Here is a 24,708-nt window from a genome sequence, read left to right on the forward strand (position 1 = left end):
CAGCCCTGTGAGACCCTGGGGGGAACGGCCCCTCCTGCGCAGGGGGAGCAGGGACCCCCGGAGGGGACAGAGGGGTGACACACGAGGACACAGGTGATGCAGAAACAAAAGAGCCCTTTAATGCAGGTTTGGGAGCGAGAGGGGCCGGTGTGCCCGGAGCAGCGGGGACAGCGCTGAGCCCGCGTCCCCCCCGGGTCTCCCCAGCTCTCAGCTCCACAACAAACAGCGCAGACACGCAGAGACAGGAGCAGGAGGGTGGCAGGTGTGTCACCTGCTCCCCAGCACCGTCACCCTCACAGCAGCTGCTGGGCTCAGCCGCAGTCAACCTGAGCCGGGGCTGAGAAGAAATCCTCGGGCAGCTCTCCCAGGAGCCCGTCCAGGTCATCTGCACGGCACAGTGGGATGGGATCCGTGAGTTTTGTGTGGGAATCGTGGAATCGTTCAGGCTGGCAACCAGGCCCTGTTTTCCACAGGACAGGGAGCTTTTCCTCTCCTCTCAGAGTGGGTCTGACTCACCCGTGTCACATCCATCAGCTCCCACCGGCTCTTCCCAGCTGGGACCAGAGCTCGGTGGGCACAGGGAGGAGCCCCCAGGATGCTGCTCTGCGCTGTGTCCACTTGTCCTCGACTGTCCCCAGTCCTCAGGAACAGGGACACCCTGAGGGGGCTGCGCAGGGGGGTCCGGAATCAGCTCAGCCTGGGCAGGGACCTGCAAAACCCAGTGGGGGATGAATTACTGGGGGATTTAACCACCCCTCCCCCTTTCTCTCGGGGGTCCCCATAGCCCAGACCCCCTTGGGGGGCCCAGCAGCCCCCAGGGCCACCAGCAGCCCCCCCTCACCTGCCGAGGGGAGCAGCCCTCGGGCTCAGGCGGGAAGATGCGGAGGAGGTTGTTGGGGGTCACGTTGAGGTAGTGGTTGCGGTGGGAGGGGGAGAAGACCCCAACCTGCAGAGGGGGCAGAGCCAGCTCCAGCTCCCGCCTGCAGAGCAGCTCCCCAAAGCTACAGCTCCCCATTTATGGAAATTTTAGGATGAAGGGTGAAATGTTAGGAATAGTTGAGAAAAATCCGAGGTGCAAAACTGTGGGAGATCCTTTTCTTGTATTTATATTTGCAGTCCCAGGGTGCTATGGAATGGGAACGGGGATGCACCACACGAACGCACGAGTTCCTCTTACCCCCTTATCCCAATATTTACATTCAGTTCCGGGGGTTGGGAACAGGTGATGTGCTGGATCACCCCCCAGCAGTCCCCCCAGCTCTCCTCACCTGCCTCAGGAGCAGCACGGAGCCGGCTCGGAGCTCGCTCTGCCTCTGCTCCAGCAGCAGCTGGTGCACCGTGCCCTGCATCTCCCCTGGCAACGAGGATGGGACCTGTGAGCCCCGGGAGTGACAGGGGGAGCCCCTCTGGGGCACAGGGACTGCCCCACTCACCCGTGGGGTCCCGGAACACGGCACCAGCGCCGGCGCTGCTCCTGGTCAGGGTCTTGATCATCACAGCCATGCTGGGGACCTTGTTTTTTGGGAGCTGCTTCAGGGCTGCCTGCACAGCACGACAGGGATTTTGGGATAACCTTGGGCAGGGCTGGGCGTTGAACCCTGTGATTCCTGTGGATCCCTTCCCGTGTGGGATATTCCAAAATCCTACAACCCTCGTCACCCACGGGGATGTGGGTGTCTGTGCCCAGCTCAGCTCAGCCCCCTTCCCAGCCCTAAAAGCAGCTCCGAGGGGTGAGGGAAGAGCAGAAGCCGAATCCTGGGCCGCCCTCACCTTGCGGAGCACCATAACCACGCTGTAGGTGTGGAGGAAGCAGCTGGGATCTCTCTCATCCAGCCCCAGCTCCATCTTCATGGCCAGCCAGGGCCCCTTCCCGAAATCCTCCTCCGTGGGCAGCGGGGAGCTGGGCAGTGCCTGGGGTCGGGGACATCCACGGTCACCCAGCCCAGGGGCTCCCTCCCCGCTCAGCATCCCGCTCTGGGAGCCCCAGCAGCACCGGTGGGATTCCCACCGGGATCTGCCGGAGCAGGGGGGGACAGGGGGGTTACCTGAGCCCGCGGCTTCGCCACAGCCCCGTGAGCCGGAGCTTGGGGAGCAGACACCAGGATCTCCTCCAGCAGCTTCCCAGAGTGCTTGTGGGACAGGCAGACATGTCCAGGGATCTGCTTTGCTTCATCGGCTGCTGCCATCCCATCCTATCCCAGCCCACATCCCATTCCCGTTCCCATCCTGTGCCCACCCACTGCATTCCTGACCGCATCCCCATCCCTATCACATCTTTATCCCCATCCCCATCCAATCCCACCCTCATCTCTATCCATCCCCATCCCCATTCCCATTCCCATTCCCCACCTGCTGGGGCAGGATCCCGGCTGGCCCTGGGAAGCGCCGGCTCTCCCTGCGTGGGGGGGCTCGCGGGGGTCCCCCGGGGGCTTTGCTGGCCGCTGTCACCAGCTGCACCAGGTGGTTGGTGACCACCGGGGGCTTTGGGGGGCCGGGAGCGTTGGGAGCCACGGGGGGATTTGGGAAGCTGGGGGGCTGCTGGAGCGGAGGCCTCGGAGGCTCCACGGAGCTGGGGGGGCCTGAGGGGGGTCTGGGGGGCAGCTGGGGCTGGGGGCTGCTCTGTGCTGGGGGGGTCCAGGGCACCGGGGAGCTGCTCCCTGCTCGGGGTGCTTGGACAGGCCTCATGTACGGAGCCCTCGGAGCAGGGATGGAGCCTCCGGCGCTTCCCGGCTCTCCCGCCGAAGGGGAGGGTCTGGGGGCGCAGGCACCGGCCGCGCTGGGCCGCAGCACCAGTTTGGGACTGGGGAGGGGGCCCTGCCTGTCCTGCAGCCCCCTGGAGCTGGGGACCAGCTCCTCTCCCACCCGGAGCTTTTTGGGGATCCCACATTCCTGAGCGTTCTCCTTCCCTGGGCACTTCCACGGCGGCTCCTCGCAGCGCCGGGGGGGCACCGGGGCAGCGCCGGCCGCCACCGGCACCTCGGGAGCCTCCAGCTCCCTGCAGGCGGCCAGGAAAAGGGCATTGTCCAGCTCATCCTGGGGCGCTGCTCCCCAGCATGGGGGTCCCTGGAACCCCACGGGACGCTCACCCTGCCCAGAGAGGGGCCGGAGGGCGGGGGGGTTACTGGGATGGGGTTCACTGGGATAGGGTTTACTGGGATGGGGTTCACTGGGATGGGGTTCACTGGGATGGGGTTCACTGGGAGGAACCGGGATGATGCTGGCTGAGGAATGCCCGGGGATCACAAACTGGTTCTCTGCATCTTCCACAGCGGAGAGGAAATCCTGTGGGAAAATAAACGCCGGGAATGCAAAGGGCTCCGTGTGTTCCCGGAGCTCAGCCAGGGGGGACCAGCACGGCCCGGCCGCGCCTCGGGGGGGCCCCAGGTCACTGGGGGGTCCCTCACCTCATCCTCCAGCTCCCCGCCGCTCCCAAAAAGCTTCTGCAAGTGGCAGGACTGCGGGAAAAAGGGGAAGATGGGACTGGGAGGGACACAACAAGCTGGGGAGCCCTCGGTGGTCCCGGAGGTCCCCGCCCTGGGGCGTTCGGTGTCACCGAGGGCCCCCGGAAGGGCCCCGCACCTGCCCCCCCTCACCGCGCGGGGCCTTCAGCGATCCCTTTGTGGGGGCCCTCCGCGGCCCCGCCGTGGAGACCCCAGATCTCTCCCAGGGGACCCCGAAACCGTCTCCGTCCCCCCGTCCCCGTTACCATGGCAGCGGCGCGACCCCGGCCCGGCCCCGGAGGCGGAAGCGGCGGGGCCGGGACTCGAACCCGCGGTCCCCGGGGCAGGGGCGGAAGTTCCCCTGCGGCGCCGCGCGCCCCCTGGCGGCGGGCAGGAAGCGCAGCCACGCCCCTTAAAGGGCCACGCACCCCCTTTCCCCGCGCGTGTCACATGTGCACACGCGTGTGCCCCCGCGTCACCCGGCCGAGCCCCGCGGCGCCGCCGGTGACTCAGCGCGGCCCCGGCCCGGTGTGATTCATCCCCGCACGCCCCCGCGGCACAGGCTGAGTGACCCTCCCACCCCCTGGGCCTGCTACACCACACGCATGGGCACGCGCGTGTGTCCGTGTGTGTCCCGCGTGTGTGACACGCCGATGTGCGGCTGCTCACGGGCACACAGCACGCGTGTGCCCCGCGGAGCGTCTCCCACCTGGCCTGCTGCACACGCGTGTTCACACCTGTGCTTTCGTGCACTCGTGTGCAGGAGCGGCTGCACAGCGAGCGCCTGGGCGTGCACACGCGTGTGCGAGGCAGCACAACAGCCTGTGGCACGCGTGAGCGCGCACCACGGCCCAACACCCCGCCATGCACACGTGTGTGCCCTCGTGCATTCATATTTGTGCGCCGCTGCACACTCACGCACACTCACTCACACTGACTCACACTCACTCATTCACACTCACTCATTCACACTCACTCACACACACTCACTCATTCACACTCCCGTGCCCTTGCACACTCACGCACCATCACACACCCACACCGTTCCACACTCGCCCTCCCCGCGAGCCTCTTTAAAGCCCAATTAGGCCCCGCCCCCTGTTTGGCCCCGCCCCCTGTTTGGCCCCGCCCCTTTAGGGGAGGGGGTCGTGCACGGGTCTATTTTTAGCACCGGGCGCCGTCACGTGACCGCGAGTGACGTCACCGAATGTTGTTGTCGGGGCGGGCGGGGCCGCGCGGCGAAGATGGAGGAGGAGGCGGGGGGGCGGCGGGGCGCGCGCCGGGCGGCACCGGGGGGACCCCAGGTACGGGGGCACCCGGGCGGGCACCGGGACCGCGAGATCGGGGCGGGGGCCCGCGGCGGGGGGAGATCTGCGGTGCCGGGGTGCCCCGCGCGGCTCCGGGGGGGCCTCCGTGCAGTAGCGGGGGGCCGGCGATCCCGGAGGTCCGGTGCGGTTCGGGGCGGGGGAGGTCTGTGCGGTGGGGATGGGATCGAGTGCGGGCTCGCTGTGCGCTCGGGGGGCGCGGGGGTGAGGGGCTTTGCGCCGTGCGGTGCGGGGGGGGCCCGCAGTGGGGGACCCGTGTGCGGATTTTGGGGGCCTGCAGCGGGGGGGCCCCGCGCGGGTCAGGGGCTGGAGCGGGGCCCGGTGCATCCCCCGGGGGGGGGTGCGATAGGGATCCCTGTGCGGTTTGGGAGGGGCTCCGGTTGGGGGCCCCGCTGCGGGTCGGGGGGGCTGCAGTGGGGGTCCCGGTGCGCTCCGCTGCGGGAGCTGCGAGAGGGGTACCCGGTGCGGCTGGGGGGGTCCTGTGCGTTCCGGGGTCCCGGTGCGGCTCGGGGCGGGAGAGCCCGTGCAGGCGGAGGGGGGGCCCTGCAGTCCGGAGGGGCCCTGTGCAGTTCGGGGGAGCCCTGCAGTTTCGGGGATCCCGCCGCGATTGGGGATCCCTCTGCGGTTCGGGGGGGCCCTGCAGCGAGCGCTCCCGGCGCGGCTCGGGGGTCCCGGTGCGATGAGCTTTGCACCGTGCAGTGGGGGGCTCCGCGTGCGCCCGGGGGGCCCTGCGGGTTCGGGGTTCCCGCAGTGTCGGGGGGCCCGTGCGCCAGAACGGCGGCGGCTCCGCAGCGCGGCCGGTCCGCGGGCGGGGGGGGCGGGGGGGGCCCGCCGCACCGCGCCGGGCTCGGCGCCGCCGGCAGCGCGAGTGCCCCGTGCCCCCCCGTGGGGTCCGTCCCGCCGCGTGGCCCTCAGGGGGGACACCCCCAGACCCCCGGATCGCGGCGATGCCTCGGTTTGGGGGGGTTACAGCACCGGGGACATCGCGGGGGGGGCAGCGTGTGTCCCCCCTGCACCCGTGTCCTTATGGGGGTCCCATCCGTGTCCCTGTGGGGTGGCACGGCCGGGGGGTCCTTCCCAGCTATCGCCCTGGGCTCCCCCTCTGCGGAGCCCCCCCCTTTTCCTGTGTGGCGCTGCCGACCCCCCGGGTCCCTTCTGGGGGTGTCCACAGGCCCCCCCACCCCGGGGGACAGCGGAGGGGAGCGGGGCCACATCCTGCCCTGGGTGGGTGCTCAGGGGGGCTCGGTGCGGGCCCCGCCGGATGCTGGGGGCGGTTTTGGGGGTCCCGGGGTGCTGACAGGCGCTTGGTCCCGCAGGGCTCCCGGGCGGCGCGGGCACAGCCCCGGTGCCCCGGCCGGCGCTGACGGACACGCGCCTCTGCGAGCCCCCCCGGCAGCCGCCGGCCACCATGGACCCCCAGAGCGACACAGGTGAGAGCCCGGCCCGGGGGGCTGCACCCCCTGGGCACCGCAGCGAGTGCCGCTCCGCACGCCGCGGTCACCGCCGTGTCCCTCCTGCGGCCCAGGAGCCCCTCGGGGTGCCTGCCACCAGATATCGGGGTGCCGGGGGGCCGCAGCAGCGTTCCACCCGGCCGGGCACGGCCCTGGGGGTGCCCGGGCTCCGGGGGGCACCGGGGCCGTGCCGGCCACCCCCTCCCCCGGTTATCCCAGCCCGTGCCACCGCCCCCTTCCCGGTGTTCCCAGAGCCCGGCATCCTCCTGCTGTGAGGGGAAACTGAGGCACGGCTCCTGTCACCGGCGTGGCCCGGCTCACACGTGGCTCTTTATGCCACCGGGGGCGCGTCCCCGCGGCCCCCTGGGGACAGCCGTGGTGACCACGAGGGCCGTGCCCCAGGTCCCGCTGGTTCCCCGGCAGAGCCGCCCTGTAATTATCCCGCTGGGAACTCCGGCGACATCTGGACGCGCTCATGTCCCCTCCCCGAGGGGACACGCGGCAGCGCCGACACCCGCGGCCTCTGGAGGGGAAACTGAGGCCCGGGGCGGTGGCAGCGCCCCGTGTCCCGCTGGAAGGAGTCGCCGCCGGTTGGGGACGGGGGTGTGTGTCCCCTCCGTCCCCGGCCCCCCCGAGCCGCCCGCCGGTATTTTTGGAGCGGCCGCAGGGCTGGAGCGTCGCCCGGCCGGTGCCTGGCACGGGGCTGGCACGCGGCGCGGTGGCACGGGGACACGGTGGCACGGGGACACGGCCTGGCCGCCTCTGCCGTCCCCGGGCCACTTTCCTTGGGGTCCCGTCCCGGCTTTGGGTCTGTCCGGGGGGCTTTGGGGACCCCTCGGGGGTGCTGTGATCTTGCGGCCGCAGTGAGGAGCCGGACAGGTCTCAGCCGGGCCATCGGGGATGTGGCACCCCAGCGGTCCCCAGTCAACCCCCGGGGGCTCCGTCACCCCCAGGGCTCCTTTTTCCAGCCTCATCCCAGAACCGGGGGGTCCCGCGGCTCTCGCTCCCCTCCTTCCCTCCCGGAGCTCCTGGAGGTCACCACTGCTCCCCCCCATATCCCTGAGGGTCCCCCAGATGTGCCACCACCTCTGGAGGGGCCCGCACGGGCCAGGTCCCCCCTCCGCCCTGCCATGGGAGCCGGGAGAGGAGCCTGGGACTGGGAACGGGGCTCCGAGCAGCGGGAAGGGAGTCCTGGAGCCGGGCCGGGGGTCCGGGAGCCGGGCCGGGGGTCCGGGAGCCAGGAGGGGCCATTCCCGCGGCCTCCTGCCCGCTGGCAGCACCAGAAATAGCCGGGCTGACGTCAAGCCCCAAAGCACCCCGGGGGGGGCAGCGGGGGGGGCGGGGGGTGTCCCAGAAATATCCCGGCTATTAAAAGTCTTGGCTTGGGATTAACGCGTGGTAAATAAACGTGGCGGTGCCGGGGGGGTTACGCACGGCCGGGGCAGCGGGGCCGGGGCGCTGGGGGGGGGTCCCCGTAACCGGGGGGAGGCCCCCGTCCCCAAAAGGGGGGGTTCCGCACCTCAGCAGTTTGTCACCCCCTCCACCCCCCCGGCTCGGCCCTGCGGAGCCGCTTGGGGTCACTGATCCGGTGGGAAACGCTGGGCTGGCATCTGTGCCCCCAGCCCCTCTTGGGGTGCTCCCGTTGGGGGAGTTCGGGGGTCTTGAGTGGCCTGGGGGGCCCGACCGCCTTCATTTTCCCAAAGCGGGGGCTAATCCCCCCTCGGCACATCCCAGGTTTTATTCCCGGCAGCGCTGATGCGGATTAACGTCCCCGGCAATTAGGGGGAAGTGGGGGGGTGGGATGGAGGTGGGGGGGGTCGTGGGGGTCCCAGTCCCCCCACAGCCTCCTCCAGCCAGGGCAGCCCGTGCCCCGCAGCCCCCGGGGCAGTTCGGGGGTGCAGCTGGGTGTCGGGGGGGGGGGGGGGGGGGGGACACAGCGCATCCCCTCCCGGGATCTGTCGTGGCCCCCCCGGCACAATTCCCTATTTATAGCCGGCTCCTCCCGTGCGCCGGCTATTTCCAGGCGCCGGAGAGAATAGCCTGGATGGGGGGGGGCGTGGGGGGCCCTTCAGCCCTGCCCCGCCTGCAATGGGGGGGCCGCATTTGCTCCCATCACCCCAAAAAAACGGGGGTGCTCTGTGACCCCCAAGCTGCATCTCCCCAGCCGGGGATTTGGGGAGCTGAGCTGGGTGTGGGGGTGCACGTGGCCCCCCCCCCAGCCCCCCGCAGCTCCCAGCCCGTTCGGGGGGTCACGGGTGTCTCTCCGCAGAGGGGGGGTCCGGCCGCGAGCCCCCACTGGAGCTCCTGCCCCGTGTCCCGCTGCACGCTGCCCTGCCCGCCCCAGGTGAGTGGGGCCCGCCCCCCGCGCCCCCAAAACCCCCCGAGACCGCCCCAAACCCGCTGGCATCGACAGCGAGTCCGCGGGGCTGCGCACGGGGGGAGCTGCTGAACGCGAGGGTGCTCAGGTGTGTAAGGGGGAGAGCCCCCCTTGCACAAATGTGTGTGCAGGACAGCTGTGCAGGACAGGTGTGCAGGACAGGTGTGCAGGACAGGTGTGTAAGGTGTGCAGGACAGCTGTGCAGGACAGCTGTGCAGGACAGGTGTGCAGGACAGCTGTGCAGGACAGCTGTGCAGGACAGCTGTGCAGGACAGGTGTGTAAGGTGTGCAGGACAGCTGTGCAGGACAGCTGTGCAGGACAGGTGTGCAGGACAGGTGTGCAGGGCAGGTGTGTAAAACAGGTGTGCAGGACAGCTGTGCAGGACAGCTGTGCAGGACAGGTGTGCAGGACAGGTGTGTAGGACAGGTGTGCACTGCAGGTGTACAGGACAGGTGTGTAAGACAGGTGTGCACTACAGGTGTGCAGGACAGGTGTGTAAGACAGGTGTGGCACTGCAGGCGTACAGGACAGGTGTGCACTACAGGTGTGTCAGGACAGGTGCTCCAGCCCTGCCCCCTGCCCCTCTCATGTCCCCATCCCACGGGACACCCCCATTGTGCCCACGGGCGCCTCTCTGGGGGGTCCTGGGCAGGGAGGGGTTAAACATCCCCTGTCCCTCTCAGGGTGGGCTGGTGGCCCAAAGCCGCCACTGAGCCCAGAGTGCCGGGCTGGCACCTCCGGGGGCTATTCCAGCCCCCCCGAGTGGCGCCCCCTCCTCGGGCTGGGTGCTGACACCCCCCATTGCACCCCGACACCCACCGGGGTCCTGGCGGGTTTGGGGGGGCTGCAGGAGCACCCCCAAGCGCACCCCGGGAGAGGCGATACCCCGGGGCTGAACCGGGGGGGCTGCATGGCTCTGGGGGTGCTCGGGATGTGGGGGTGCTGCTGCTTCTCTTGGGGGGCGGTGTGGGACCCGGGGGGGCTGTGTGACACTGGGAGGGGGCTGTGTGACACCGGGGGGGGCTGGCTGTCCTTGGGGGGGGGTCTGTGTGACACTGGGAGGGGGCTGTGTGACACCGGGGGGGGGGATGTGTGACTCCGGGGGGGGCTGGCTGTCCTTGGGGAGGGGTCTGTCGGAGCCGGGGGTGACGGTGACGGTGACGGTGGGGGGTCCGTGGTGACGGTGACGTCCGTGGGTCCGTGCGGGGACGCGTCAGTGCCCGACGTGCGGCCGGGGGAGGGGGCTGGGGGGGGTTCATCACTACCGTGCACCGCGAGCCCCCCCCCCGCCCCCGCCTTCCTGTGTGCGTGGGGACAGCGCCCCCCGCTCCCCGCCCCCTGCCCCTCGCTGCTGGGGGGTCTGCGCCCCCCGGGGATGTTGGGGGGGCGGGGGTCGCTGTTTCCCCCCCCCCCCCCGCAGCACTCGGGGTTGGTCGGTGTGTGCTGCAGATGGAGGGGCTCGGGTTGGGGGGGGGGCGCCCCCGTTTTTATTTTTGGGGGGGTTAACTGAGGTGGGGGTTGATCCAGGGGGTTGGGGCTGGGGGGAGACCCCCGAGGGCTTCCTTGACACCCCCGCACAGCCCCTGAATGCACCCGACAACCCCGAGCTCCTGCCCCAAACCTCCCCCGACTCTCCCCCATCCTTGGAACGCCCCCAAAGCGCCCCTTAAACGAGTCCCCCCCCCCACCCCCATCACCCTGGGACACCCCCAAACCCTGGACCACCCCAAAACTGCCCCTTTAAACAACTCCCAGCCCCCTCCATCATTCCCGGGACGTCCCCATCCCTTTTCCCCCCCCCGACCCAGCGTGTCCGGCAGGGCCGGAGGGGCCGGAGGGGCCGGGGCCGGAGGCGGGGGTGGACGCGGGGCTGGCGGCGGCGCGGGAGCAGCAGCTGCAGCGGGAGCTGGTGGCCCTGAAGCAGCAGCAGCAGCTCCAGAAGCAGCTGCTCTTCGCCGAGTTCCAGAAGCAGCACGAGCACCTCACCCGCCAGCACCAGGTCCAGCTCCAGAAGCACCTCAAGGTGGGTGGGGGGGCAGGGCCGGGCTGGGGGGGAGCTCGGGGGTGCTGGAGATGTGGGGTGTCGTGGGTGTGGGGGGATGGAGCTGTTGGGGGTGATGGAGCCGTGGGGTGTCACCAGTCTGGGGGGGGAAGGGGATTTTGGGGGGGTACTGGAGCTGATGGAGCTGTGGGGGCGGAATGTGGGGGTGATGGAGCTGTTGAAGGGGGATGGGGCCACGGGGCGGGATATGGGGGTTGAGGGGGCCAATAGGGGGAGACACCGGGAGTGACGGAGCCGTGGGGTGTCGCTGATGGAGGGTGACAGAGCCTTTGGGGGGACACCGGGTGTGCCAGCGCGGTGGGGCGGGGCTGTGAGCGGGGTGGAGGCGAGGAGGAGGGGCCGGGGGTCCCACGGCGGTGCCCCCCGCCCCACAGCAGCAGCAGGAGGCCCTGGCCGCCCGCCGGCAGCAGGAGCTGGAGCAGCAGCGGCAGCGGGAGCGGCAGGAGCTGGAGCAGCAGCGCCTGGAGCAGCTCCAGAGCCTGCGCCCCAAGGACCGCGGCCGTGACAGTGAGCGGGGGCCGGGGGCGGTGGGGCGGGGGGGATTGGGGTGCATGTGCTGGGGGGTGCAGCGGGATCTGGGGTTTCTGTGGGGCTCTAGGGAGGGGTGTGGGGTGTGCTGCCCCCCTGAGCCCCCCGTGCCCCCAGGCGCCATCGCCAGCACCGAGGTGAAGCTGAAGCTCCAGGAGTTCCTGCTCAGCAAAACGAAGGAGCCGGGCCCCGGCGCCCCCAACCATTCCCTCCCCCAGCACCCCAAATGTTGGTAGGTGCCCCCGAGCCCCTCAGGACCCCCCCCGAGGCACCGTGAGGGTGACGCGGGTGTCCTAGCGGGGTCTCTGCCGCCTTCACCCCCTCCAGGGCTCACCACACCTCGTTGGACCAGAGTTCCCCCCCCCAGACCGGCAGCCCGGGGACCCCCCCGTCCTACAAGCTCCCCCTCCTCGGCACCTACGACGGCCGCGATGATTTCCCGCTCCGCAAAACCGGTGGGTGCGGGCGGGGGGCGCCGCGCCCGCGGGGGTGCCGGTGCCACCTCCGGGTGACACGTTTCGGGGTCCCCAGCCTCGGAGCCCAACCTGAAGGTGCGGTCGCGGCTGAAGCAGAAGGTGGCGGAGCGGAGGAGCAGTCCCCTCCTGCGGCGCCGCGACGGCTCCGTGCTCAGCGCCTTCCGCAAGCGCCACGTGGAGATCACCGGTGCGTGGGGACACGCCGGGGGACACGGGCCGGGACTCGCTGCCTGCCACCCTGTCCCCAAGCCACCGGCTGCTTCCCCAGAGCCCCCGCGGGGCGCCGGGGCTGCTGGGGCTGGTGTGACACACGGGGTGACAGTGTCAGTGTGTGACACACGGGGTGTCAGTGTGTGACACACGGGGTGACAGTGTCAGTGTGTGACACACGGGGTGTCAGTGTGTGACACACGCTGTGCCACAGTGTCAGTGTGTGACACACGGGGTGACAGTGTGTGACACACGGGGTATCAGTGTGTGACACACGGGGTGACAGTGTCAGTGTGTGACACACGGGGTGACACAGTGTCAGTGTGTGACACACGCTGTGACACAGTGTCAGTGTGTGACACACGGGGTGACACAGTGTCAGTGTGTGACACACGGGGTGACACAGTGTCAGTGTCCCTGTGCCCGTGTGTGACACACGGGGTGACACAGTGCCCGTGTGTGACACGTTCGTGTCCCGCAGTGTCCTCGGTTTGCAGCAGCGCCCCCGGGTCAGGGCCCAGCTCCCCCAACAGCTCCCACGGTGCCCACAACGGCCTGGCCGCGTCTGTCCCCAACATCCACAGCGAGGTACGGCCCGGGGGGACAGGGACGGGGACACGCGCGTGTGGGGGGGCTCTGAGTGTGCCCTGTCCCCACACGTGTCATTGCCGTGTCCCCACACGTGTCCCTGCCGTGTCCCCACACGTGTCATTGCCGTGTCCCCACACGTGTCATTGCTGTGTCCCCACACGTGTCCCTGCCGTGTCCCCACACGTGTCCCTGCCCTGTCCCCACACGTGTCATTGCCGTGTCCCCACACGTGTCCCTGCCGTGTCCCCACGCGTGTCATTGCTGTGTCCCCACACGTGTCATTGCCGTGTCCCCACACGTGTCATTGCTGTGTCCCCACACGTGTCATTGCCGTGTCCCCACACGTGTCCCTGCCCTGTCCCCACACGTGTCATTGCTGTGTCCCCACACGTGTCATTGCCGTGTCCCCACACGTGTCCCTGCCCTGTCCCCACACGTGTCATTGCCATGTCCCCACACGTGTCATTGCCGTGTCCCCACACGTGTCATTGCCCTGTCCCCACACGTGTCATTGCTGTGTCCCCACACGTGTCCCTGCCCTGTCCCCACACGTGTCCCTGCCGTGTCCCCACACGTGTCATTGCCCTGTCCCCACACGTGTCATTGCTGTGTCCCCACACGTGTCCCTGCCATGTCCCCACACGTGTCATTGCTGTGTCCCCACACGTGTCCCTGCCGTGTCCCCACGCGTGTCATTGCCATGTCCCCACACGTGTCCCTGCCCTGTCCCCACACGTGTCATTGCCGTGTCCCCACACGTGTCATTGCTGTGTCCCCACACGTGTCATTGCTGTGTCCCCACACGTGTCCCTGCCGTGTCCCCACACGTGTCCCTGCCGTGTCCCCACACGTGTCCCTGCCATGTCCCCACACGTGTCATTGCCATGTCCCCACACGTGTCATTGCTGTGTCCCCACGCGCGTTGATGCCGTGTTTGCCGTGGTGCCACAGCAGCTCCTGCCCCAGCCCCGCGCCCTGGCCCTGGACGGGGCCCAGCTCAGCCTCTACACGTCCCCATCGCTGCCCAACCTGTCCCTGGGGCTGCAGGCCACTGTCACCGTCACCAGCGCCCACCTCCCCGTGAGTGGGGGGCACGGGGACCCTGTGGTGGGTGGCACTGGGACTTGGTGCCCGTGGTGGGACCCCCGGGGGGGTGGCACGGGGACCTGGACCTCCCCAGGGGGAACGTGAGGACCCCTGGGGGACAGGGGGACACCGCGGTGGGTGGCGCTGAGACCTGGAACCCCCACGGGGAGGATACGGGGATACGGTGGGGGGTGGCACGGGGGTCTGGCACCCTACAGCAGCCGTGTGGGGACCCCCCGGGGGTGGCACGGGGGTCTGGCACCCTACAGCAGCCGTGTGGGGACCCCCCGGGGGTGGCACGGGGGTCTGGCACCCCCGGGGGATGTGCGGAGCGCCGGTGGCACCGCTGTCCCCGCAGGTGTCCCCCAAGCTGTCGCCACAGGCGGAGGGCGAGCGGCCGGGGGTGCCCCCGGGGGTGTCCCCGCTGCGCCCCGGGGCCGCCCTCACCGGGAAGTTCCTGAGCACGTCCTCGATCCCGGGGTGCCTGCTGGGGGTGGCCCTGGACGGGGACGCCCCGGCCGGGCCCCCGTCGCTGCTGCAGCACGTGCTGCTGCTGGAGCAGGCGCGGCAGCAGAGCACCCTCATTGCCGGTGAGCCCCCCGGGACCCCCGGGCTGCCCTCACTCCCTGCCCGGCTCCCCCCCAGCCCTTCCTCAGTTTCCCCCCCCGGTTCTCCCCTCGGTCCTTCCCGACTTTCCCTCCCACCCTTCTCCGGTTTCCCCCCGGACTTTCCTCCAGTCCTCGCCCGGTTCCCCCCGTAGCGGCCCCCCACGCTCCCCCCCAGCCTCGCCGGGGGTCTCGGGGGGCGTGGGGAGCCCCACTGACGCCGTGTCCGCAGTGCCCCTGCACGGGCAGTCCCCGCTGGTGACCGGGGAGCGCGGGGGGGGTCCCCGTGGGAGCAAACTGCCGCGGCACCGGCCCCTGAGCCGCACGCAGTCATCCCCGCTGCCCCAGAGCCCCCAGAGCCTGCCCCACGGCCCCCTCCAGCACCACTTCCTCGACAAGCAGCAGCTCCAGCTGGGCAAGGTGGGCGGGGGGCGCGGGGGGCGCGGGGGTGGGAGCGGGGCCGGGGGTGGGAACGGGAAGGAGGGTGGGTGTTGGGTGGCTGTGGGGCACTGGAGGGGCTGGGGTCACTGGGGCACCGCTGAACCCCAAAATACAGCGGGGAGGGGCGGTGCAAGCAGGGGAAACTGAGGCACAGGATGGGAAGCAGGGGAAGGACTGGACAAAGGTGTGGGGGTGGCTGTGGGGTGACTGGGGCGTGGGGTAGGTGTGGGGCGGGTCCTGGGTGGCCGTGGGGCGGCTGTGGGGCGGACACGGGCTGTGGGGGATCACTTGACCCCCGTGCCCCCAGCTGCTCCCCAAAGGGGGGGAGCTGGCACGGCAGCCCCCCACCCACCCCGAGGAGACAGAGGAGGAGCTGACGGAGCAGCAATCGCCCCCCCCGGGTGAGAGAGGCCCCCCCGGGCCCCCCCTCGGTCCCCCCCTCGCCCTCGTGTCCCCAGAGGCCGGGGACCCCCCGGAGCAGCCACAGGAGCCCGAGGGCTGCCAGGAGCCGGGTGACAGCGGGGACGAGGCCGAGCCCCCTGGGGACCCCGACGTCGCAGAGCTGGGGGTCACCTACAAGCAGGTGAGACTTCGGGGGGGCCCAGACCCCCCCCCGGCTCCCTCCATCCCCCCAAACTCCATCACGAGCACCCCGTGCACCCCTTTGTGCGAGCACCCCGTGCCCCCCGCTCTGCTCCCAGCCCTGTCGTGTGTCCCCTCCCCCCGTTTTTGGGGACCCAGCCGCCCTGCGCTGCCGCAGCGATGACTCGGAAGGGTCGGTGACTCATCCCCCCTCCGTCCCCCTGTCCCCGCCGCCCCCGTGTGTGACCCCCCCCCGTCCCCAGCCGTGACTCATCCCCGCCCCCTCCCCAGGTGTACCCCGAGGCGCCGCTGCAGCTCTTCCCCGCGCCCCCCCTGGGGGTCCTGGCTCTGCCCCACCCCGCCCTCGCCCGCACCCAATCGTCCCCCGCCAGCGTCAAACCCGCCCAGCCCGAGGGGCCCCCCAAACACCTCTTCACCACAGGTACGGCCCCGGGGGCACCGGGGGGTCGGGGGTCCCTGTGCCGCGGGGTTCTGCGTCCCTCGGGGTGATGGGGGGGGGTCCCGTCCCACGGGGGATGCCAGGGGGGCTGTGCCCCCTCCCCGAGGGTCCCATTCCGTGGTGGGGTTGTGGATGTTCCTCTCCCGTGGGATTCCCTGGGGTTCCCAAATCCTGGGGTGCTCGGGGGGCCCCTGCTCCACAGATTCTCCCTGTCCCCTGGGGTTCCCAGCACCCGGGGGTGCCCGGGGGTCCCCATATCCCGTGGGATCCCCCTTCCCCCTGGGGCTGCCCCTCCCTGGGGGTGTCCCCCGGGTGCCAGCTGTGCCAGCTGTGCTGTGCCCAGGCGTGGTGTACGACACGTTCATGCTGAAGCACCAGTGCACCTGCGGGAACACCACCATCCACCCCGAGCACGCCGGCCGCATCCAGAGCATCTGGTCCCGGCTGCAGGAGACGGGGCTGCTCGGCAAGTGCGAGGTGAGGGGGCTCCCCGCGGCCCGGGGGGGCGGGAGGGCGCCGGGAGCCCGGGGGGCTCAGCCTGTGCCCCTTCCCAGCGGATCCGGGGCAGGAAGGCGACGCTGGAGGAGATCCAGACGGTGCACTCGGAGCACCACGCGCTGCTCTACGGCACCAGCCCCCTGAACCGCCAGAAACTGGACAGCAAAAAGCTGCTGGGTGGGTGCCGGGGGTCCCCAAAGCCTGGGACCCCCCTCTTTGGAGCTGGGGTCACCTTGCTGCCCTGTTCCTCGTGATCCCTCTGTTCCCTGCGGGTCCACGTCCCCTGGGGTGTCCGGGAGAGTCCGTGGCCCACGGGGGGTCCCAATCCGTGGGGTGTTCAGGGGTCCCACGGGTGTCTCTGTCCCCTGGGGTTCCTCCTGTCCCGTGGGCTCCTCGTCCCCTGGGGTTCTCAGTCCCTTGGGGTGCCCGAGGGTGCCATGGGATCCCCCTGTCCCCTGGGGTTCCCTTGGGGTGCTCGGAGGTCCCCTTGTCCCACAGGACCCCTGTGTCCCCTTTTCCCCGTCACCCCTTGACCCCGCAGGTCCCATCACTCCGAAGACGTACGCGGTGCTGCCGTGCGGGGGCATCGGGGTGAGTGTGGGGCACGGGCCGGGGGTGTCCCCGGGGTGGCCGTGCCCCGCTGAGCCCCGGTGTCCCCGCAGGTGGACAGTGACACGGTGTGGAACGAGCTGCACTCGTCCAGCGCGGTGCGCACGGCCGTGGGCTGCCTGCTCGAGCTGGCCTTCAAGGTGGCCGCGGGGGAGGTCAAGGTGAGCGCGTGTCCCTGTCACCCTGTGTCACCCTGTCACCCTGCACGTGTCCCTGTCACCCTGCGCATGTCCCTCTCTGCCCCGCGCCTGTCCGCCTGTCCCGGCTGTGTCCCAGTGCCACACGTGTCCTTCTCTGTCCCCCAGAATGGCTTCGCCGTCATCCGTCCCCCAGGCCACCACGCCGAGGAGTCCACGGCCATGTGAGTGCAGGGACAGGGTCGGGACCCCCGTGCAGGGCCACCCCCTCCACCCATGTCCCGTGTCCCTTGTCCCCAGGGGCTTCTGCTTCTTCAACTCGGTGGCCATCTCGGCCAAGCTGCTGCAGCAGCGGCTCAGCGTGGGCAGGATCCTCATCGTGGACTGGGTAAGGTGGGACAGGGGGGACCCCACAGGCCTCGGGGACCCCGTGGGTGCGCGTGGGGGGGTCCCTGACGCCCAGGCGTCCCCCCAGGACATCCACCACGGGAACGGGACCCAGCAGGCCTTTTACAGCGACCCCCACGTGCTCTACATCTCCCTGCACCGCTACGACGACGGCAACTTCTTCCCGGGCAGCGGCGCCCCCGAGGAGGTACCGGGGGAATTTGGGGGTTGGGGGCTCCCCCGTCCCCCCCCCGGCCCTGGCTGTGGCACGGGGGGGTCACCTGTGGCTGTGCCCAGGTGGGCAGCGGGCTGGGCGTGGGCTACAACATCAACATCGCCTGGACCGGCGGCGTGGACCCCCCGATCGGGGACGTGGAGTACCTGACAGCCTTCAGGTGGGGGGCTGCACCTGCGGGGGGCTCTGTCCTTTGGGAGGGGTCTCTGTGTCCTGGGGGAGGGGTCTCTGTGCAGCCGGGGGGGTCCCCTGGATCCTGGGGGGGTCCCTGCACACCTCGGGGGGTGTTCCTGCTCCCCCAGCCCTGGGGTGTCCCTGTACTCTGGGGGGGATCCCCACGTCCTGGGGGGTGTCCCTGCCCTCTTGGGGGGCTCCCCAGCCCTGGGGGGCTGCCCCAGCCCTGGGGGGGTCCCGAGCCGCCGCTGCCCCCAGGACCGTGGTGATGCCCATCGCCAACGAGTTCTCCCCGGACCTGGTGCTGGTCTCTGCCGGCTTCGACGCCGTCGAGGGCCACCTGTCCCCGCTGGGTGGCTACTCCGTCACCGCCAAGTGTGAGTGGGGTCCGGGGGTGTCTCGGGGCGGGGACCCCGGCCCGGCCGCCCCTCACCCCCCCTCGGTGCCCCCCAGGTTTCGGGCACCTGACGAAGCAGCTGATGATGCTGGCGGGGGGCCGGGTGGTGCTGGCGCTGGAGGGGGGACACGACCTGACAGCGATCTGCGACGCGTCCGAGGCGTGTGTCACCGCCCTGCTCGGCCTCGAGGTACGGGGGACACCCCCGAGCCCCCCCAGCCCTGCCCCAGGGGCGTTCCGGGGCGCACACCCCGTGCTGTGCCTCAGTTCCCCCTCCTTGCTCGGTGGGGGGCTCACGGCGTGTCCCCGCTGTCCCTTTGGGGGTGCCGGTGTCAGTTTTGGGGGGCTCACGGCGTGTCCCCGCTGTCCCTTTGGGGGTGCCGGTGTCAGTTTTGGGGGGCTCACGGCGTGTCCCCCCCAGCTGGAGCCGCTGGACCCGGCCCTGCTGCAGCAGAAGCCCAACGTGAACGCGGTGGCCACGCTGGAGAAAGTCATCGAGATCCAGAGTGAGACCGGGGGGCTCGGGAGGGGTCCCGGGGGGCTCGGGAGGGGTCCCGGGGGGCGGCTCGGTGGCGGGGGGGTCCGGGGGGGTCCCGGGGGTCTCGGGGGGCCCGTGCCGCCCGTGCCCGCCCCGCAGGCCGGCACTGGGGCTCCGTCCGGCGCTTCGCCGCCGCCGTGGGCCGGTCCCTGCTGGAGGCGCAGCGAGGGGACAGCGAGGAGGCAGAGACGGTGACAGCGATGGCCCTGCTGTCCGTGGGGGCCGAGCACGGGGGGACAGACCCCCGGGGCAGGTACGGCACGGGGGACACGGGGGGGACACTGGGGAGACACGGGGGGACACGGGGGGGACACTGGGGAGACACGGGGGGGACACGGGGGGACACTGGGGAGACACGGGGGGGACACGGGGGGACACGGGGGGGACACGGGGGGGACACGGGGGGACACTGGGGAGACACGGGGGGACACTGGGGGACACGGGGAGACACGGGGGGGACACGGGGGACACGGGGGGGACACGGGGGGACACGGGGGGACACTGGGGGTGTGAATGGAGCTGGGAGTGACACTGGGGGGACACTGGGGGGTCGCTCAGAGCAGGGGATGACACTGGGGGTGACACTGGCAGGACATGGGCAGTGTGAATGGAGCCAGGGGGACACTGGGGGGACACTGGAGGTGACAGACACTTGTCCCTGCCCTGCCCAGGCCAGCGGAGGAGCCCATGGAGGCCGAGCCCACGCTCTGACCAGCCCGGATCGCCCGGAAAACCAAGGAACACCCGGAAGAGACGAAAAACACACACACACAAAAAATCACAGTAAAAGGATAAAAAAAAAATCCAAAATACACAAAAAAAACCACTTAAAAAAAAAAAAAAAGACAAAGAAAAAAAAAAAAGGCAGAACACGAAAGGAAAACCAGAAAAAAAAAGAGGAAAATATTTTCTTTTTCTATTAAAAAGAGGAGAAAAAAACACAAAAAAATCCCCCCGCCCGTCCTGTGCCCCCGGCTCCCCGCAGTGTTTGCGGTCGTGTCTCTTGTGCAGCAGCGGTTCCACCAGCACCCCCTGTCCCCCCCTGTGTCCCCCCGTGTCCCCCCCGTGTCCGTCGGGTCCCCCCGGCACTGCCCGGACCCCCCCGGGGCTCCTCGAGATTTTTTTTTTAGGGGTTTTTCCTTATTTTCCGCCTATTTTCGTGTGTCTCCCCCCTCGTTCCCTCCCTGGCTCCGGCACCCGTCCCCCCCCGGGGGAGGCGATGGGGAAATATTCGTGCCTTTAAGTAAGTATTTTTTTTTAATGCCTTAATTTCCCTTCGTTTTGGGTTTTCTTCATTTTCTTGGGTTTGTTGTTTTTCCCTTGGGCCTCCCCGTTTGGGACAGGGACACGAGACAAAGGGACGAGCCCTGTCCCCCCGCCCCGTCCCTTTGTCACCCCGGCGCCTTCGTTGGGATCAAATTTGTCCTTACAGGAGAGGGAAAAAAAAAAAAAAAAAAGATAAAAAAAAAAAAAAGAGGAAAAACCACTTTATTTTCCTGTTTTGTCACCAGCCGGAGGGGCCTCGGAGCGATTTTAGCTTTAAAAGAGAGAAAACCACCCAACTCCCCCCCCAGAAAAAGGGATATAATTTTATTACAGATTGATTATTTAATAGTATTTTTTTAATGGGGGGGCGGGGATAGGGACAGCGCGTCGTGGGTTAAGTTATTCCAGGGGTGGGGGGAATTTGGGGTGGTCCCAAATTAGGACAGAGGGCTCAGGCTGTCCTTGTCCCCTCTCCCGGGGAGGGAGGAGCCTGGTTTAGGGTGAGGAGCGGGGGATGACAGCGAGGTCCCCGCCGTGCGTGTCCCCAACCCTGGGGACACCCCGAGTGTGGGGGGGATCCCCCTCCCCATCCCAGGCCGGGGAAGCGCCTCTGGATTGGGGGGGCGGGGGGAGAGGAGGGTCCCGGCCCCCCGGCAGCGTGCCCGGCTTGCTTTGTGCCGGTGTCCCCCCCCCGGCCCGCCGTGTGTCCCCGTGTCCCCCCCGCTCCCGTCCGTGCCCCCGCTCGCGCTCGCTCTGGGTCTCGGTTCGGTATTTTGTAAGATGTCACCGATGTTCGTCCTTGTATAAATAAACTGTTTCTGGCAATACCCGCCGGGCCCGCTGCCTCTGGGGGGGCCGGGGGGGTGGTGCTGGTGCCCCGTGTCCCCTTTTCTGTCCCCGCGTCCCTTCTCTCTGTCCCCTTTTCCTCCCCGCGTGCCTCAGTTTCCCCGGGCACCGCAAGAGGCGCAGGGAGGGACCGGGGAGGGTCCCCTTTGTCGCCCCCCGGGCTGGGGGGGGCTCTGTTCCCCTGCCCGTGTCCCCCCCCGCAGGACTCGGGGCCCGGCTTGGTTTCGGTGCTTTATTTGGTTCCAAACGGGGGGAGCCCCACACACACCGAGCTAAGAGGGGGGGTCCCGGCGGGGCTGGGGGTCCCATCCCTGCTGCAGAGGGGAGAACTGGGGGGGGGCTGGGGCGGGGGGTGGCAGCTCCGCGCCCCCCGTGGCTGTCCCTGTGCCGTGTCCCCAGAGCCGCCGCGCACCCCCAGCTCTGCCCGGGGGGGGTCCCCTGGCCTGGAGCCCCCGGGGATGGGCACGGAGCCCCCGGGAGCAGGGACCCCCTTCCCGGGGTGGGGGGCAGTCCCTGGGGCCGGGGGGGCCGAGCGTGAACTGGGACAACTGCTCAGGGTGGGGAGAGGAGTGAGAGTGAACCGGGAACTCAGAAACCCCCCACCCACTTTGGGGGGGAAGGGGAGGTGAGGATGAACTGGGACAGGCTCTGAACTGAGACCCCCTACTCAGTTTGGGGGTCCCTGGGGCAAAAGGAGTGTGAGAATGAACTGGGAGCAGAGCAGACACCCTCCACTCAATTTGGGGGTCCCTGGGACAGGCGGGGATGAACTGGGAGCGGAGCGGGGCCCCCTACTCTATATGGGGGGCGGGTTTAGGGGGCTGCCCGGAGCCGCCGGAGCGTGAGGATGAGCTGGGGCAGGAGGGAGCCCACCAGCACGGGCCCCAGGGTGTAGCGGGCGCCCACGTTGAGGTACCAGAGGGCCGTGTCCTCGCTCTTGGGCAGCTTGTGCAGCACGTCCAGCGCCAGCAGCCCCAGCGTGGCGCTGCCCAGCGGCGGCTCCAGCCCCCGCAGCTCCTGGGCAGCGCGGCGGCTCAGGGGGTGCCGGGCGGCCAGGGCCAGCCCCAGCGCGCTGCCGCTCACCCGGCACAGCGAGGCCCAGGGCCGCGTCTCGGGCCGCAGCCAGCTCGGGTCCGAGCAGCGGGCGCTGGCCCGACGGAGCGACCTGCGGGGGGAGCGCGGGGCTTGCGGTGTGAACCCCCAAAAACGCTCTGGGGACAGAGCTTTGGGGACAGCCCCCTCCCCGAACTGCTTGGGGGACGGATCCCTGGAGCCCGGGGGGGAATATCCCTGGGGTTAGTCCTGCACCCCGCAAAAATACTGCGGGAGAAGATTCCTGGGGATAACTCCCTCCAGGAGGGAGGGCTGCTCCTCGGGGATAACCCCCTGCCTGTGGGCAGATCCCTGGGGTACCCCCTGGGACCCCTCTGCCCCCTGGGGCACCCCCGGGACCCTCCGGGACCCCCCTGGCCCCGGGCACTCACCAGTCCAGGTCCAGCCCCGCGGCCGTGGCCAGCCCGTGCAGGGCCAGCGCGCCCAGGAGCAGCCCCAGGGCCGTCACCAGGAAGAAGCGGCACTTGAGGAAGTTGGGGGGCCAGCGCTGCAGCCCCCAGCCCAGAGCCATCCCTGGCAGCGGGAACAGGCGGGGTCGGCACTGGGATGGACTGGGAAGGGGCTGGGGGGAAGGGGAAGGAGCTGGGGTGCCTCCCCTCACCTGCCAGGGAGCCGGTGAGCACCTGATGGGGGAAGTGGGCCAGGACGAAGATCCGGGAGAGCCCCATGGCCACCAGCAGGAGGATGTAGGCAAGGAACGGGATCAGCCTGAGCAGCCGGCTGGAAGGGAACGGGGTCAGCCGGGGGCAGGGCGGGATCCACCCAGCGCCGCCCACCCCGCACTCACCTCCGCGTGTACCGGGACACTGCCGTGCTCAGCGTGGTGACAATCGGCCACAGGGCCGCCCCCAGGATCATGCAGTGGCCCGAGGGGCTCCCTGGGGGATGAAACACGGGGCTGAGGGGAGCGTGTCCCAGCGGGAGAAGAGCTGGGAATGTCAAACCCAACCCTTCCCCGCTGCTCCCGGCTTTTCCCGCTTCCAGCCCAGCATTCCCACATGGAATCCTTGTGGATCCCGGGGCTGCCCGAGCTGTGACTCACCCGGGCCCGTCTCGCAGGTGACCGGGAACTGGTGCAGCGGGAGCTGCTCCCGGCTGGAGAGCCCCGACTCGTGGATCCACCAGTACGGGCGCTCCCCGAACAGGAACCTGCGGGCAGGGAGAGCACGGAGCCGTGGGAGAGACAGCCAGCCCCGAAAGCTGGGGGGCAGGATCCCTGCAGCCCATCCCAGGGGATCCAGGAGGGCAGGATCCCTGCAGCCCATCCCAGGGGATCCAGGAGGGCAGGATCCCTGCAGCCCATCCCAAAGGATCCAGGAGGGCAGGATCCCTGCAGCCCATCCCAGGGGATCCAGGAGGGCAGGATCCCTGCAGCCCATCCCAGGGGATCCAGGAGGGCAGGATCCCTGCAGCCCATCCCAAAGGATCCAGGAGGGCAGGATCCCTGCAGCCCATCCCAAAGGATCCAGGAGGGCAGGATCCCTGCAGCCCATCCCAAAGGATCCAGGAGGGCAGGATCCCTGCAGCCCATCCCAAAGGATCCAGGAGGGCAGGATCCCTGCAGCCCATCCCAAAGGATCCAGGAGGGCAGGATCCCTGCAGCCCATCCCAGGGGATCCAGGAGGGCAGGATCCCTGCAGCCCATCCCGGGATTCCCAGGGATGAAGCCACAGCGGGAGGACAGGATTCCCTTGGCAGTCCTGCCGCCTCCTGGGGTTTTCTCTGCCAGGAATTCCTGGCAGATGCTTGGGGCAGCTCCGGTGACCCTGTGGAATGCCGCAGGCAGGGAGCGGGGAGTCTCTGGCCAGAATTCCACAGGCAGGGAGCCGGGAGTGTCCCAGTGCCCCCCTCCGTGTCCCCCCTCACCATTTGAGGACCACGTTGAGCCACTCGGCCACGAGGGCGATCCAGAGGACCATCATGGACACGTGGTCGTCCAGCCCGCGGGCCAGCGGGAAGCAGATGGTGTAGATGGAACCGGGATCCAGGTGGGAGGTCAGGAAGAGCCAGAACTGCTCCAGCCAGGGCGGCCCAGCCTGCAGGGCCACGGCTGCGTGGATCCCGGCCTCATGCAGGGCATCCATGGCACTGGGCTGGGACACAGGAGGGACATCAGCCCCCGCACGGATCCCCAGGAATCCCTTGGGATCAGGGTGGGAGGTGGCTGGATCCCCAGGAATCCCTTGGGATCAGGGTGGGAGGTGGCTGGATCCCGAGGGATGCCTTGGCACTGATTCAGGGACTCATTCACCACTTGAAGTTTGCCCACAAATGGCTCCCAAATTTCTGCTGGGGGGTCCTGGCAGAACAGACCTGTGGCTCTGGGATCTGGGCAGGATCAGGGGATTGCTGGGGATTTGCTGGAGCAGCTGTGATGCTCCAAAGAGCCACCACCTCCCTGGGACTTTCCCTTGGAAACCTCCCGTGTCTCCCTGAGGTGATTCTGCAGAAGGCCTGGGGTGTCCCTGGAGTCCTCCCTGGAGCCACCCTGGGTTTTCTTTGGGGTTTTCCTGGGGTCTCCCTAAAGCGGGTCCTGGGCCTCCCTGGGGCCCCTCTGGGCCTCCCTCTGCTCTCAGGCCTGAGGCCTCCCTGGGGTCTCCCTTACATCAGACCCGCGGCCTCCCCATTCCAACCAGCAGCCTCTGAGCCGCCCTGACCCTCCTCAAACCTCCCCGCGGTGCTCCCCAACCCCCGGTACCGGCGGGAGGTACCTCAGGGGGGGGCTTCATCCCGGGGACCCCTCAACTCCCTCCCGCCGTTCTCAGCGCCCTCTTCTGCCTACACTTCCCATCACCGCCCGCGGGGCGGCGCTCTACGGCGGGGCGGGAGGGACAAAAAGCGGCCGGGGTGCGCTCAGCCAATCAGGGCGCGGG

At 69.4% G+C, this 24,708-nt stretch overlaps 3 protein-coding genes across 8 annotated transcripts; 1 reads left to right on the forward strand and 2 right to left on the reverse strand.

Moving 5' to 3' along the window:
- Positions 1-97: 97 nt before the first annotated feature.
- On the reverse strand, positions 98-3,838 carry HROB (homologous recombination factor with OB-fold). Its single transcript, XM_014261019.2, has 10 exons — positions 3,707-3,838; positions 3,405-3,455; positions 2,350-3,282; positions 2,046-2,129; positions 1,771-1,911; positions 1,434-1,542; positions 1,269-1,354; positions 842-946; positions 517-709; positions 98-385 (listed from the first exon to the last, which is right to left on the reverse strand). Exons 1-10 carry the CDS (start codon positions 3,707-3,709, stop codon positions 312-314), a joined length of 1,779 nt encoding a protein of 592 aa, XP_014116494.2. The 5' UTR covers positions 3,710-3,838; the 3' UTR covers positions 98-311.
- Positions 3,839-6,097: 2,259 nt separating this feature from the next.
- Positions 6,098-20,703, forward strand: HDAC5 (histone deacetylase 5). 6 transcript variants are annotated; one of them, XM_088067957.1, is made up of 26 exons: positions 6,103-6,195; positions 8,486-8,560; positions 10,403-10,617; positions 11,031-11,163; positions 11,302-11,416; positions 11,512-11,639; positions 11,716-11,847; positions 12,352-12,458; positions 13,413-13,541; positions 13,906-14,137; positions 14,385-14,572; positions 14,901-15,176; positions 15,467-15,617; positions 15,979-16,112; positions 16,190-16,310; positions 16,675-16,724; positions 16,796-16,903; positions 17,048-17,103; positions 17,180-17,267; positions 17,355-17,474; positions 17,564-17,661; positions 17,934-18,052; positions 18,129-18,262; positions 18,494-18,578; positions 18,710-18,863; positions 19,282-20,703. In XM_088067957.1, exons 1-26 carry the CDS (start codon positions 6,174-6,176, stop codon positions 19,319-19,321), a joined length of 3,210 nt encoding a protein of 1,069 aa, XP_087924083.1. In that variant the 5' UTR covers positions 6,103-6,173; the 3' UTR covers positions 19,322-20,703. The 6 variants fall into 6 exon arrangements, with proteins under 6 accessions (XP_087924084.1, XP_087924083.1, XP_087924088.1 ...); XM_088067962.1 differs by having other exon boundaries at positions 6,105-6,195; positions 11,034-11,163; positions 13,416-13,541; XM_088067959.1 differs by having other exon boundaries at positions 6,106-6,195; positions 13,416-13,541.
- G6PC3 (glucose-6-phosphatase catalytic subunit 3) lies at positions 20,082-24,637 on the reverse strand. Its single transcript, XM_014261022.2, has 7 exons — positions 24,547-24,637; positions 23,702-23,928; positions 22,878-22,984; positions 22,623-22,713; positions 22,437-22,555; positions 22,207-22,348; positions 20,082-21,887 (listed from the first exon to the last, which is right to left on the reverse strand). Exons 1-7 carry the CDS (start codon positions 24,562-24,564, stop codon positions 21,536-21,538), a joined length of 1,056 nt encoding a protein of 351 aa, XP_014116497.2. The 5' UTR covers positions 24,565-24,637; the 3' UTR covers positions 20,082-21,535.
- Between the last annotated feature and the right edge of the window lie 71 nt (positions 24,638-24,708).

Source organism: Pseudopodoces humilis, chromosome 29 (assembly GCF_049639895.1).
Source record: "Pseudopodoces humilis isolate 2021_Gansu_Grassland_sample_001 chromosome 29, ASM4963989v1, whole genome shotgun sequence".
In the NCBI taxonomy this organism is placed as follows: domain Eukaryota; kingdom Metazoa; phylum Chordata; class Aves; order Passeriformes; family Paridae; genus Pseudopodoces; species Pseudopodoces humilis.

Excerpts from the sequence above, each read along its gene's own strand:
- HROB (XM_014261019.2), bottom strand. Across the intron at positions 1,543-1,770 it reads TGGTTATGGTGCTCCGCAAG|GCAGCCCTGAAGCAGCTCCC; the intron begins GTGAGGGCGGCC and ends CGTGCTGTGCAG. Across the intron at positions 710-841 it reads AGGGCTGCTCCCCTCGGCAG|GTCCCTGCCCAGGCTGAGCT; the intron begins GTGAGGGGGGGC and ends TGGGTTTTGCAG.
- HDAC5 (XM_088067957.1), top strand. The coding sequence starts at position 6,174 with ATGGACCCCCAGAGCGACACAG. Across the intron at positions 6,196-8,485 it reads GGACCCCCAGAGCGACACAG|AGGGGGGGTCCGGCCGCGAG; the intron begins GTGAGAGCCCGG and ends GTCTCTCCGCAG. Across the intron at positions 16,725-16,795 it reads TGCCGTGCGGGGGCATCGGG|GTGGACAGTGACACGGTGTG; the intron begins GTGAGTGTGGGG and ends GTGTCCCCGCAG.
- G6PC3 (XM_014261022.2), bottom strand. Across the intron at positions 22,349-22,436 it reads GCTCACCGGCTCCCTGGCAG|GGATGGCTCTGGGCTGGGGG; the intron begins GTGAGGGGAGGC and ends TCCCGCTGCCAG. Across the intron at positions 21,888-22,206 it reads GCGGGGCTGGACCTGGACTG|GTCGCTCCGTCGGGCCAGCG; the intron begins GTGAGTGCCCGG and ends CTCCCCCCGCAG.